The 13315-nt window shown below is 41.2% G+C and overlaps 1 protein-coding gene across 1 annotated transcript; it reads right to left on the minus strand.

Annotated features, from left to right (window-relative positions):
- Positions 1 to 4531: 4531 nt before the first annotated feature.
- On the minus strand, positions 4532 to 9374 carry mnx2b (motor neuron and pancreas homeobox 2b; the record flags this gene model as incomplete). The annotated part of the gene is made up of 3 exons (XM_080426306.1): positions 4532 to 4936; positions 6083 to 6240; positions 8954 to 9374. 3 exons carry the CDS (start codon positions 9372 to 9374, stop codon positions 4532 to 4534), a joined length of 984 nt encoding a protein of 327 aa, XP_080282432.1.
- Between the last annotated feature and the right edge of the window lie 3941 nt (positions 9375 to 13315).

The following is a 13315-nucleotide window of genomic DNA, read 5'->3' on the forward strand; positions in this document are numbered from 1 at the left end:
GATGCCAGATGTAGGCTTGCCTACATTTGTTTTTGCCTTTCTTAATTTGTTTAAAACGCTAATTAAACATCACAGAAAAAAACTGAAGAGTAAAAACGGAGAGTAGCCTAAAGAAGAAATAATTTCCTATCTAGCCTATTTCAACAATTTAGCGTCCGCTAAATCATTCCTCTTCGCTTTGCAACCAACAAAGTCACCAAACATAAGCTTCAGATTTGTTTCAAGGCGCTTCCAGCAATAAACGTCTCTGCCTTGTTTTCTTTCACAAGACATGCCGGTGTCTCCCCAGCCAGTTAAGAATACATTTAATCACAATATAAATATGTAGCCGTGGTCCGGAGAGGGGACAAGTTATATGGTGCTATGTCCTCCACAGTGGTGTAAAGTAACTAAGTACATTTATTCAAGTACTGTTAAGTACATCTTTTAGGTATTTCTTTGTACTTTACTTGAGTATTTCCAATTTCCAATACTTTTACCTCTACTGTCTCCACTACATCTCGAATCCAAATATTGTACTTTTACCAACTACAATTACTTGAAAACTTTTGATTATATAAAACATTCATTAACCACTTCAACCATACATTGTGGCCATTTGAAAATAGCTGATCTACAAGCTCACAATGGTGAGCTTGTAGATCTGCTATTTTGAAAATATTTTTTTAATATATCTTGAACTTGTGAAATGGTACATCAATGAGTGCTTTTACTTTTGGTACTTTAATTACATTTTGATACAGATACTTTTGTACTTTTACATTTTGAATACTGGACCTCTAACAGAGTATTTCTACATTGCAGTTGATACTCTTACGTTTTACTTAAGTAAAACATGTGAGTACTTCTTTCACCTCTGGTCCTCCAATCTGCTATATAAACGGCCCTTACATGGGCAACCAATAAAACGCCCCACTTTGGTCACACAAACTCATCATCCTATTCCTCTTGGAAATTAAAATGGCCCCATGTGACATCACCATCAGGCGCTGATTACTTTACATCCCTTCATTAACTTAATTATTTGGCTATCAGTAAACCCAAGCCAAGTAATTCATATCTGAGTGCCTTGGCTATAAATTAAAACCACACAGATAGGCTATATAGCAGCCCAATATGCGGCATGAATGTGCTGCCTGTCTCTTTGCTTATTCTTAATCAGTTTAGAGTATAGACCATGGTTTTCAACCGTTTTCATATCAAGGCTTGATAATCAAGGTCCATTATTTATTCGGCATTAGAGCCAAGGACCTAGCCTGGTAAACCAGGCTAGGTACATATTCATATTCATATTCATATTCTAGTCATTACGATTTGCTTTATCATCCCTTGTTTGGTGTTCCGTACACATTTCCCAGAGCTAATGTCACTTTGCTGTGCATTACAAAATATCACCGAATCCATATACGCCTTGGTAGAATACCTATATTTAAGAGTATGCCCTTACAAGAGTGAGACACTATGCTGCAGTGGCTTGCTTGTGTGGTAAAAAAAACAATGGTGGACAATAACGAAGCAGAGTGTGCGTGTGCGTGTGCGTGTGTGTGTGTGTGTGTGTGTGTGTGTGTGTGTGTGTGTGTGAGACTGTGAGAGTGTGTGCTGCCTCACGAATCACAATACAGATACAGGAGATAGGCCACATGGTTCGGGAACGGTTGGTTCTTAGGCTACTTATTTTAGTTGATGTTGTGAAAACCCTGGTGTTGTCTTTTGAGTCTAATCTGGTGTCTGTGTTTCAGTGTGATTGCAGTAGAGTAGGGTCAACAGTGGAGATCCATCATCTGGCACACCTGTAGGTCCCTCTTTTTTGAGGCTGCAGTGCAGGGCCATTCTCTCACTCTCTCACCATGCAGCACTCCAGCTCTGTTTCTTTGTTTGATTATGCTTTTCACACACACTACATGTTGCACTCATCCATACACTGCATACATCACGGATTTCACTGACTTGCAGTGACATTTTTTTAATTCTTAAGTTTTTTATTTGTTAGTGTAAATAAAATCATTGAAATGTTACTATTTGTGTGAGCTTCCTCCTTTGTTACAAGCTGAGCCACTTGAAACAAATGGGGGCTCGTCCTCGTCTTTGAGGACATTTATGTATGGCATTTCCTAGACTTTATGGTTCATTTGGGTGGCTGGTCTAGTTGGTTCTTAATTGTAGGGGCTGCGTGCAGCCTGTAGACACAAATGAGGAAGGTCCACAAACAGAACACTTACAAATTATTTGACAGTTGAGTGTGCCAGGGAGAGGCTGATTCAGAGTAAGAATTTGTTCCTATTGTGGGGCATAGCTGGGGTTACCTTTCAGAGTCACTTTGCAGGTAGGGTTGAGCAACATGTCACCATGGGGCGGGTTGGGTTTGTTTTATTTAAACTTTTTGTTTTTGTGCGTAACTAGCACGACTACACTGTACCCTAATTGCAGGCCCTTGGGTACACGTTCAGGGTGTCTTCTTGGGACGGACATCCCAAGAAGTCAAAAGTTTGACTGGAAGGGGGGGGGGGGCAAATACGGCACATGTTGACTATAGGGGGATATGAGTTATGATTAATTCTATCGGGACTTTAACTCGAACGGCACTGAGTCGGCTCAAGCAGACTTCGCGACGCTCAGCAGTGACTCGCTTGCCTGGTGGCTCTCTAGGCTGGTGCCTCTCGTGGTTCAAGTCTGTTTAAGACGCCGCACCTCCGTCGTTTTAACAGTTTTTTTGGCGTCACCCTTTTACGTCTTGGGTTTGAGAACTGCACTTCCGCATTCCTGGAGTGCGGAAGTGCCCCCCAGGAAGGCACCGTTTGACTGGAAGGGTACCCCCTTCCAGTCACCGTTTGTCATTTGGTCACATTTGTCCCAAGAACTCACAATATGCATTTTGGGGAGCGAGAGTGTGTTGGTCAGGTGAGTTAACGGGGGCTTCACCGGTCCAGTGGGCTTGTGTTTAAAACACCTATCGTGAGATGCACGACATCTAGGGTTGAGAGAGCAAGGTGGATTTTGCTAGGCAGTTAAGGGAAGAGGTACTCCAGAGGGTAAAAAAAACTCAAGGCTAAAGAGTTAAGGTTAGTTTGGTTTAGCCTCGGTTACAATGATGTCTGGTGTATTATTAAGGATGACTAGAGATTCGTAGGCTGGGCCGTAAGGAGGTTATGCGGACCGCTTTAAAAGCCAGTCCAGTAACAATGTGATTGCATTTCTTTGCTGAACATTTTAAAGAAATTACATTGTACAAAGAAAGTACATTTAAATAGACGTGTATTTTTTTTAAGGCAAGTGCTCTTGGAGTAATATTATTACAAGTTGTGTACTTTGTCCATAACTGCTCAAAACTTCTGTTTTATGGTTGAAGTAGCTAAATAGTCAGTTAATTAATATAGTTGATTGATTGCATAATATACAATACTTCATAGGAATTGTTCATTAATTTCAACATTCTTGACATTTGCACGTTTTCTTTTTATTTCACAGTTACACCACAACGTTTCAGATAAATACATTTGCTGTTTCCTTTTGCAATCACCTCTTCATTCAAATAAATTAGATGCATCAACATGTATAGCTAGAATAAATCCACAGACAACATCAAGAACAAAAACAGGTGCAGCATTACATCTAATACACACATCAAAGGTCACAAAATAGACAAGTTCATGAGCGGAGGTCCTGCATACATCCACACCCACAAAGGACAAGCGGTATTACTGGTTGTGTACTGAACTGTGCATTCAGTCTCATGTCCAATTCATTCTACACAGTAAAACCCTCTGTGTTAATTTAACCATTTGTAACTCAGAGTGTACAAATGTAACCAAATGTATATTCTAATGTTACATTTATACAATGAGTTAAATTTAGACACGCACATTCTCAAACTGTCTGACACAGAATGCACACTTGTTCATTTGGCCCCCGTTAGATTCACATATTAATCATGAAGGTCCATAGGAGGAGGTTCCACTGTCAGTTGAGCTTGTTTGTGGGCAGGGCCAAGACCAGAGGGTGATTGAAGTTAATCGTGTAAACAGCCGCGTTGTGAAAAAAATAGCACCTTTTTCTGGCACGCTAAGAAACTGACATTTCTGACACTTATTTGAGAGTTTATATGTTGATTTGAGAACCATGTGTGTGTTATACCCATGAGTGAGTGGACATTGCATGCCCAAACTCTTTAACTCAAACTGGAAAATGATGTGTAGAGCAAAGCAGCATGTTTGACAATTACTGTACATAATGATGCAAGCTTGTGATTTCAACAAATGACCTACAGAGTAAAATACTCAAGTGTTAAACTCTGGAAGTGAAAAAAAAACAACAGTTAAATTAACACTGAGGATTTTACTGCGTAGCAAAGCAAAAGTGCCAACTGTCCCTACTGGACCACAAAAAAATAAAACATCACAGAGCAGATGATAATATAGCCTATTCACACGGATTCTTTTGACCACAGAGAGTTTTCCAGGGTCCACCGTCTCTGAAACCCTCAGAGAATGAAACGGAAAGCAGCTTGTCTTATATATAGTTGTAAAAGTTCATCTCACAATCCAGCCCCAATCTTCCTGTCCCCTCCGACCGGCACCCCATCCAGCTCTTCATCGGAGAACGGGCTGTGGGGATTGTAGCCCAGCTCAGCTGTGCGCTGCAGGAAGTCTGTGGGCCGTGGCAGCCCCACGCCACCGCTCATGGGAACAGGGAAGCCATGCTGGTTCTCCTCCTCTTCGTCATCATCCTCTTCCTCCTCCTCTCCCTCCTCCAGTTCCAGATCGTCTTCTCCGTCGTCTTGATCGACGATTCGCCTGCTGCTCTCCACTATTTTGCCGGAGGCTGATTTGCCCCCGCTGCGTAGCCGTTCACTGTCAGACTGGGCCGAGGCAGAGGCCTGCTCCTTGGCCTTGCGGCTGCGTTTCCATTTCATTCTGCGGTTCTGGAACCAGATCTTGACCTGGTAATAAAATAAGAAGGTGGGTGTTAAGATCATATCATTTCTGTGTCTTGTGTCTCTACGTACAAATTCTCAAATTCTCTGATGACTAAACAAGCAGTGGAAAACATTTGAATACACTAATGTGTGTGTGTGTGTGTGTGTGTGTGTGTGTGTGTGTGTGTGTGTGTGTGTGTGTGTGTGTGTGTGCGTGCGTGCGTGCGTCCGCGTGCATGTGTGTGTGTGTGTGTGTGTGTGTGTGTGCGTGCGTGCATGTATATATATATATGGTATATACAGATATCCGTACATATACACACATACTGTACACATAAAGTATAGAGAGAGAGAGAGAGAGAGAGAGACCCTGACATTTTAATCAGAGATTAAATTTGTGTCATCTGAGGCAGCCCACATTTCTTTATGACTTAATAAAGAAATGACTCTGTGAAAATCGTTACATGAGCCTTATTTCTCAGGTGCTGAGTTGAGTGGCATATACTATATACCACTACAATAAAACACTTTAATAAAATGCTAAATGTAGTCTACTACGGAGCATGCGCAAGTAAGTCTATGTGGAATAGTGCCTACAATGTAATAAAATATTAGTGTACAAATATGTAGGCTTATACATACTTTTACGTATAAAATGACATTGGATTAATCGATGGTAGACATAATAGCCAATGTTTCTTTAACCATAAAAAAATAAAACAACTAATGGCATTCAAAACCCCTTTCAGTGACAGGAAATTAATCATGTTCAAGTCCTCATCCAGACTTTTATGACTAATGGATTGTCTGAATTCATACATTTGATGTAAAATCTCTGCAAAGTTAGTAGTTGTCTGTTTGGTGGAGAGTCACCTTAGATAGGCAATAATGTGCAAAGTGGCGTAGTTTAGACATGTTGCTCAGATGTCCTTGTTTGAGAAGCTCTCTTGGCTTTCCCACAGCTTCAGCATTTTGGCAGTGTTTTTAAAGGACAGTCAACAAATACTTTTATGAGGGCTCTCTCTGTCTTGGATGCTCTTTTAGTCAGTACAATGGTGTCGCACGGTGAAAATAGCCCATATAGTACAAGCACTTGTAGATCGGCTATATCTTGCAGCACCGTCATACGGTGAAGAATAAATCAGGCGTAAATGTCTATCTCTCTCTTACCTGTGTTTCAGTTAGCATGAGTGATGTGGCTACTTCAAAGCGCTTGGGCCTGGACAGGTACTTGTTGAGTTTGAACTGGTTCTCCAGCTCAAGGAGCTGTTGACTGGTGAATGCTGTCCTGGGTCTCCGACACTTCCCCAACAGACCGGACTGGGGGGCTGCAGGGAAGTGGAATACATCAGTGCTTCTCAAACTTCTTAATTCCAAAAAAACCCCAGTAAGGTTTGCGGACTGCCCATAATTCTGAGTGTTCAAATGTCAAATAGAACCAAATGGACAAATGTATGTACTTACTGTATCTGACATAGCATTTTTGAAAGCAGTGTTTTTATGACACAAAAATGTATGGTATTTTTTGAGGTGTAGCCAACCCAATCGCTGCACTATTAGGCTACTTTACTCCAAATCTTTCCGACAAGATGAGTTCAAGAAGATTTTGTCTGAGACTGTCGGTTATGTTATTTATATAATACCAAGGACATCGGAAGTTCAATATAAATTTGTGGGAGGGAACACACACACACACACACACACACACACACACACACACACACACACACACACACACACACACACACACACACACACACACACACACACACACACACACACACACACACACACACACATACACGTACACATACACATATGCCAGCGCTCTCGGGCCATCATTAACTATAATAGCTTTACTGGAGTTTATTGTTGACGAGAGGACACGGCATGAAGCAGGCACAGAGGCCATAAAAGCGCGAGCATGCCATTAACTTAATGAAAATTCGATGAACGCTTTTGGGATTTTATTGATGAACTACAGAACGTTTTAGGTGTTTGTTTATAGTTTCTTCGTCACACAAAGACAATTTTCATCGAGTTGGCATTTATAGCTAAATAAATAGGCCAAAATTAAAAGATGACATACAGTTAAAGCAGTAAATCGGGGTCAAACATTTTCCAAGTGTGCTTAGACCATGTGTAGGGGCCAATCTCCAATAAAATGATTAGACAGAGAACCTATGTCGTTCTAATTGAAAGTTTAATTAAGACCATTAAGAGCGATTCTAAAAATGTCTTCTAAATCCTAACAGTTTTCTGAACAACGTATATTTCTATATCAGTGGTTCTCAAGCTTTTTCATGTCAAGGACCACCCAAAATTATAGGTATTTGGCCGCGGACCCCCATCTCAAAATATTTTGCGAATATTAAGGGACCCTCAGAAGATTTGAGTTAGAAATGTTTGCTTTAAAAAATATATATATTCAAAGATTTTCACGATTTTTCAAAAGTAGCAGATCTACAAGCTCGTAGGGCGGCACTCGGTGCCCCGCTATGAGCTTGTAGATCTGCTATTTTTGAATAGCCAAAGTATAAAATGATGTTAAAGTGGTTAAAATGTGTTCTAAAGTTGAAGTTAAAAAGTTTGAAACGGTTTGTGACTGCTCTGTTGTGTACAAGCCCAATTGTTAATGTGTCCAACTGTTGTATTCTGTTTGCCTATACAGTACCTCATTATGATAGGTTAATTACTCATGTTTAATATGCATTATAGTCTGGTGTTTGTTTGTCTTATTGTTATGTATTTTTGATGACTAAAAAACGAATACAAATTAATATATATAAAAAAATAAAGTTTGAAACGGCCCCTATGGTGATGCGTCCTTAAACTGTCTGATGGATTATGCTTCAACTAGGCCTATACTGTAGCCTATTTCCTCTATAGGCCGCCTACATGATTTATACAATTAATTAACCAGATCAAACATGATAGATAATAGAAATATAGGCCATAAAAAGTATTTCCAATTCAGCATTGCATAGCCCATAACCTTCGCCTAAATCAAACGTGGCTATGAAAATATTTAAATTAAATATGTAGCCAATTGCTACACGATGTGATTTTGAAAAAAATAAATACAATATATAATTCACAACCAAAATACGACAACAACGAAACTATACTAACCTGCTATTTTACAGTTTAAAAAAATGACAAAAACAATTGCCAGTAGGCTATACAACAAGACAACAACCAATAGCCTATGCCTACTAAAAGGCTATAGTCGCAATACAAAAAAATATAATAATTGTAATCATAATTCCAGTGTTCTGTAGAAAATAATTAAACATGCGTTAGTAGGGTGTTGTAGGCTATAGGCTAAAACATTTTCGTTTTCATTTTGTGCGCCGCGCGCAGGCAACGGAAACAAGTTTACAACATTCCGACGCGGTATCTTCAAAAAGTCAAGTCATCAAACAGTCCAAACCATATAGTTTATACCAATTATGTCTGATAACACCACCTGTCAACGCATTTTTTGCAATCATATTCACTTCTTTAGGCAAAATTAATTGCAACACTAAAGCCAGTGCATGGTTCTCTCAGCCTTTTCAGGCCATGAACCCCCAAAATAATCATATTTGAACTGGGGACCCCCCAGATAAATATTGTGGAAATAGCAGATCTACAAGCTCACAACAACGCCTCCCCTTGGAGGCATTGTGAGCTTGTAGATCGGCTATTTTCAAATGTTTTGCCTCTTATATTATTTGATAATTTGGCCAATGTTTGACCACTTTTTATAGCTTATAGTGTGTTGATTACTTTTGATGCTGTAGCCTAATGGTAAAAATAAATAAATTAAAAAGGTCTTAAAAGTCCTTGTTACTTCACTGTCATCTGGGGACCCCCCCAAAATCATGTGGGGACCCCCCTGGGAGTCCCGACACACAGGTTGAGAACCACTGCTATATAGGCCATTGTTCAAGTTGCAAAGAGGATTTATCTAATTCTTCTCAACATTCACAATTCAATATTTCTACATGATATTGTGTTTTGAATCGTTTAACTTTCCCAAATAAATGAAACACTTACAACCGTAGTCCGGAAGACGTGGCATCATGATCCCAGCACGGATCCAGTGCTCTAGCGGGAGAGAGCCTGCCAGTGCAGCCGCCTTCAGGTGCTCCGGATACGGCTGTGCTAAGTGTGTGAACCCGGCGTATGCGAAAGCAGGATGGTGACCGCCCAAGGCCGACATGGGGTACATGGGGGCCGGATACATGCCAGGCAGTGAAGCCAGTCCTGGATGCGGGAGGTTGAGAAGACCCGGCTTGGGAATGATCCCAGTCTGAAGAAGGGGAGACGGAGTGTCCCCACGCCGGCAGGACACGGGGCTCCCTGCGGGGCTGTCGCTGCTCAGACCCGGGGAGTGCTGGTCTCGGTTGCCTCGGTGGTGGTTCGTCTCATCGGCGAGTAGAGCGTCGATTCTGAAGTTTTTCGATTTCTCCATCATGACGGCGTTTCTCAGAAGGATTGCACTAGTGAAGCTCTCAAAAGTTAACCTTCCCGATGATGCACCTGCAGCGCGCATAGATGGCAAATCCAATTCCAATCACCAACTCATAAGTCCCTCTTTATCTACAGTTTGTCCTCCTTCTGAGCATATCAGCTCAACTTTGGTGTAAAAACAAACAAACAGGTCATTCTAATCTGCATTCTGCTAAAAAATAGCGTAATTGTGCGCTTCCCCTTCAACTTGTTGCAAAAAAAGGTCTCAATATTTTAAAAAAAATGTTTTAAAAAATCCCCTTCAACTTCCCCTTCAACTTCTTGCAAAATGTCTCAATATTTAAAAAAAAATCTAAAATATTTCTCAATATTCTCAAAGGAGGGAAAAAAAGGGGGAACAAAAGTTTGTTGCCTATATTTTTACTAGACTGTCATTTTAAAAGGCCGATCCAAATGTAGCTTATATTTGGGTGTGATGATACAGGATTGAATCTAAAATGTCTATTATACAGGGGAAGGTTGCGAGATCGTGCCCACCTCTTGTTAAATAGCAACTTAACTAACTAAAGGGGTAGCTGGTTCACTCCATCAGCCGCCCATTCCCCACCCCTGTAGGTCTGTGCCAGTGTTGCCAGATTTTGTGAGAGAAATAAGCAACCAGGTCTAGGAAAACAAGCCCAAAAGAAGCAACTTAGGCCACATGAGCACTTATAATTACAAACTATATGGATCAGCTATTTGATAAAAAAAAAAGCGGATCAACAAGCTCACAACTCGTTGTGAGCTTGTAGATATATTTACCATATTTCGGCATATTTCACAACTTCCCGCATATTTCACCGCACAAAATCACGTAAAACCGCACTTTCTGCATATTTCACATATTTTCGCATTCACAACATTCCGCATGTTTCACAATTTCACCGCATAGAATCACATAAAAACCCTGCATATTCCATCACAAAATCAAGGATTTTACATTTTAGCCCGCATAATCAAGAATTTTTGCAAACTTTTTTCATGAAAATATTTGAGAACCACTGGTTTAAATAATACAAAAAAATAAATTGGAAGTCAACCTAAATAAGCAAGTACACTTTAGAAACATCCCAAAACACCGCAACCTGTAACTACCAATTTTTACAAGCAACTTTACAAAAAAAGAAGCCCAAAATCGCCTATAATAAGCTGACATGGCAACACTGGTCTGTGCGGAATGTGATTGGCTGGACCCGTGGCTCTGACGGCTGACTCCTGTTGACGGGCTTCTAATCAGCTAATTACCCGCTCGTTTTTCCCCCAGAACGCACTCTGAGTGAGGTAATGTCCAACCCCTGTCCCGCAAACACCTTCAACTGTTTCAAAGCTTTGAGGTACATTAGAAGATTAAGGCTATTGTATTTTCGAAATCTATCTTATTGCCAACCAACCTGTTACAAGATAGCAACTACTTTACCTCATGACAATAAAAACGAGAAGTTTTTATACTTACAGGAATTATTAATCACTTCAAAGCAGCAGAAGTTGGCATGGCATTTCTATTAAATCTTATAGGACTTCTGCATTTAGGTCCATCCGTCATCATAGGACCGGTGATGTTTCAAGAAGGATTATTTCTACAATATCAGTGATAATAAAGGAATGATTTATTCACATATCAAGGTTATACCAATGTAATTAAATTTTATGAGCCAGTGCAATTTAGCACTGAGACCATGTGTGCAGCATCTTTTTCTCTCATAGACCTGTATGTAGTCAAATAGAATAGACCATGGTTACATGGGGGGAAATGTGATACTTGATTGCATGACTGAACCTGCATAGATATAGCCTGCCCTACTCTCATGTATTTCTCATGTATTAAGCCAACACTGTCTCACTCCCCAAAAAGCATGGTGTGACTTAAGTGACCAAACGTCAACATGGTATTGAAGGGGGGGGGGGCAAATAAGGCACATGTTGACTTTTCACGACTTCCGCATTAGCGAACCCGGAAGTCCCGTTCTCAGCTTTTTTGGTCCAACAAAAAAACGGTTACAACGTCTGCGTGCTGTCTCCGACTTGAGCCACGGGAGGCACCGCCAAGCAAGCTAAAGCGACTTAGCGCCGTCCGAATTATGTCACGATAGGCACAGAATCGTAAATAATATATTCCCCGAAAGTCATATTGTGACTCTTCTGCGCCCCCCTTCAAGGGGCATGTTGACGTTTGGTCAAAATTGACCCAAGTCAAAATATGCCCGGAAGTCCCGTTCTCAGCGTTTTTGGTCCAACAAAAAAACGGTTACAACGTTCCTATTTACATGCAACACCCACTGCAGTGGATCCCGCCCCCTTTTCTTCATTGGCTGTTGATTTGAATCAGAACGCAGTGGCCGCGCCCCTGCTGTCCAGGCTCTGAGGCGAAGTCTACCAGACTAGGTCAAAATTGACCCAACAAGTCAAAATATGCCTTTTTTTGTGAGACAGCGTTGATTTAGCTGGCACAACAGACTTTCTGTCATACCAAAACATCAAAACTACTTTAAATGTTTTCTTTATTTAAGAAATAGGCTGTAAATCGAAAACATACCTCAGACCTTACTAAAGTCAATTGTCAGACTACAGAGCAGCTAACTAAAGACATTCTAACATTGATGACATAGCAGGCCTAAACTATTTACTGGGACAAGTTGGACAACAAATCCATATTGCTATCTGAGGTGGATAACATTTACATTTATTCTGAGAAGAATAACAAAACATTTAAGTGAGCTTTTCTAGACCCTTACTCATGGGATGGGAATATTTGTGTGTGTGTGTGTGTGTGTGTGTGTGTGTGTGTGTGTGTGTGTGTGTGTGTGTGTGTGTGTGTGTGTGTGTGTGTGTGTGTGTGTGTGTGTGTTTGTGTGTGTGTGTTTGTGTGTGTGTGAGAGAGAGAGAGAGAGAGATAGAGAGAGAGAGAGAGAGAGAGAGAGAGAGAGAGAGAGTGAGTGAGTGAAAGAGAGCGAGAGAGAGAGAGAGAGAGTGAATGAGTGAGTGAGTGAGTGAGTGAGTGAGTGAGTGAGTGAGTGAGTGAGTGAGTGAAATAGAGCGAGAGAGAGAGAGAGGGTGCTTATTGTGTGGTTGTTATGTCTGACCTCAAGAAGATTGGAGCGGTGACACACTCTGGCTGGCCCGCCCCTCGCTCCCTCCCTTAGCACTTCCTCTATGTCTCTCACCCTGGGCTCCCTATCAGGCAGATTACCGCCTGTCGCTTTGCTCTGATATAGAGCTAATTTGCTCCAGGGAAATCAGAACCCGCCGCCGAGTGCTTTCGGCCTGTTTGTCTCAACCTCTACCCCTCGCGCCTCGTTGCCTTGCTTTTATGATTTGAAAGTAATTTAAATAGCCCGTGCAGCAACGGGTAAACCCGTCATCCGCCTCGCCCGCTGACAGAGACGCACAAATTAAATTGAATCAATGCTGGAAACTGCCTCTCGCCTCTCCGTGTTCCCTCGTTTGTGCACGCATAGTAGCATAGGCCTACCTTGAATACAGCATCTCCTTCAAACATACGCGTGTGGCGTGAACAGTTAGGCAGTGGTGTGTTCTAGGTTTTTTCGGAGGCTAAACCGTATTATTCCCTCCTACACGCACGACATGCACGCGTATATGCGCTCGTGCGTAATCACCGAATTAAATGGTTAGTAGAGGGTATACGTTTTTTTTCAACTTTTCTTGGACAGTATACTACGTATATAGCGTAACACGGTAGAACACACCACTGCAGTTATATCTTTCAAACGTCTAGTTTGAAAGATATAGCCTATTGTGTAGCCTAAACGGAAACCAGACAATCCGAATAATGATAGATAAAACAAAGCATTCAGTAAGCTAGTCTTTCAATATAGGCTTGGTTTCCAGATCACATCATCAAGAGAGCAGTATCATGAGAAATATTTCTGGCTATACTAGTCTGGGAGG

Source organism: Gymnoscopelus braueri (assembly GCF_963280865.1).
Source record: "Gymnoscopelus braueri genome assembly, chromosome: 1".
NCBI classification, from domain to species: Eukaryota; Metazoa; Chordata; class Actinopteri; order Myctophiformes; family Myctophidae; genus Gymnoscopelus; species Gymnoscopelus braueri.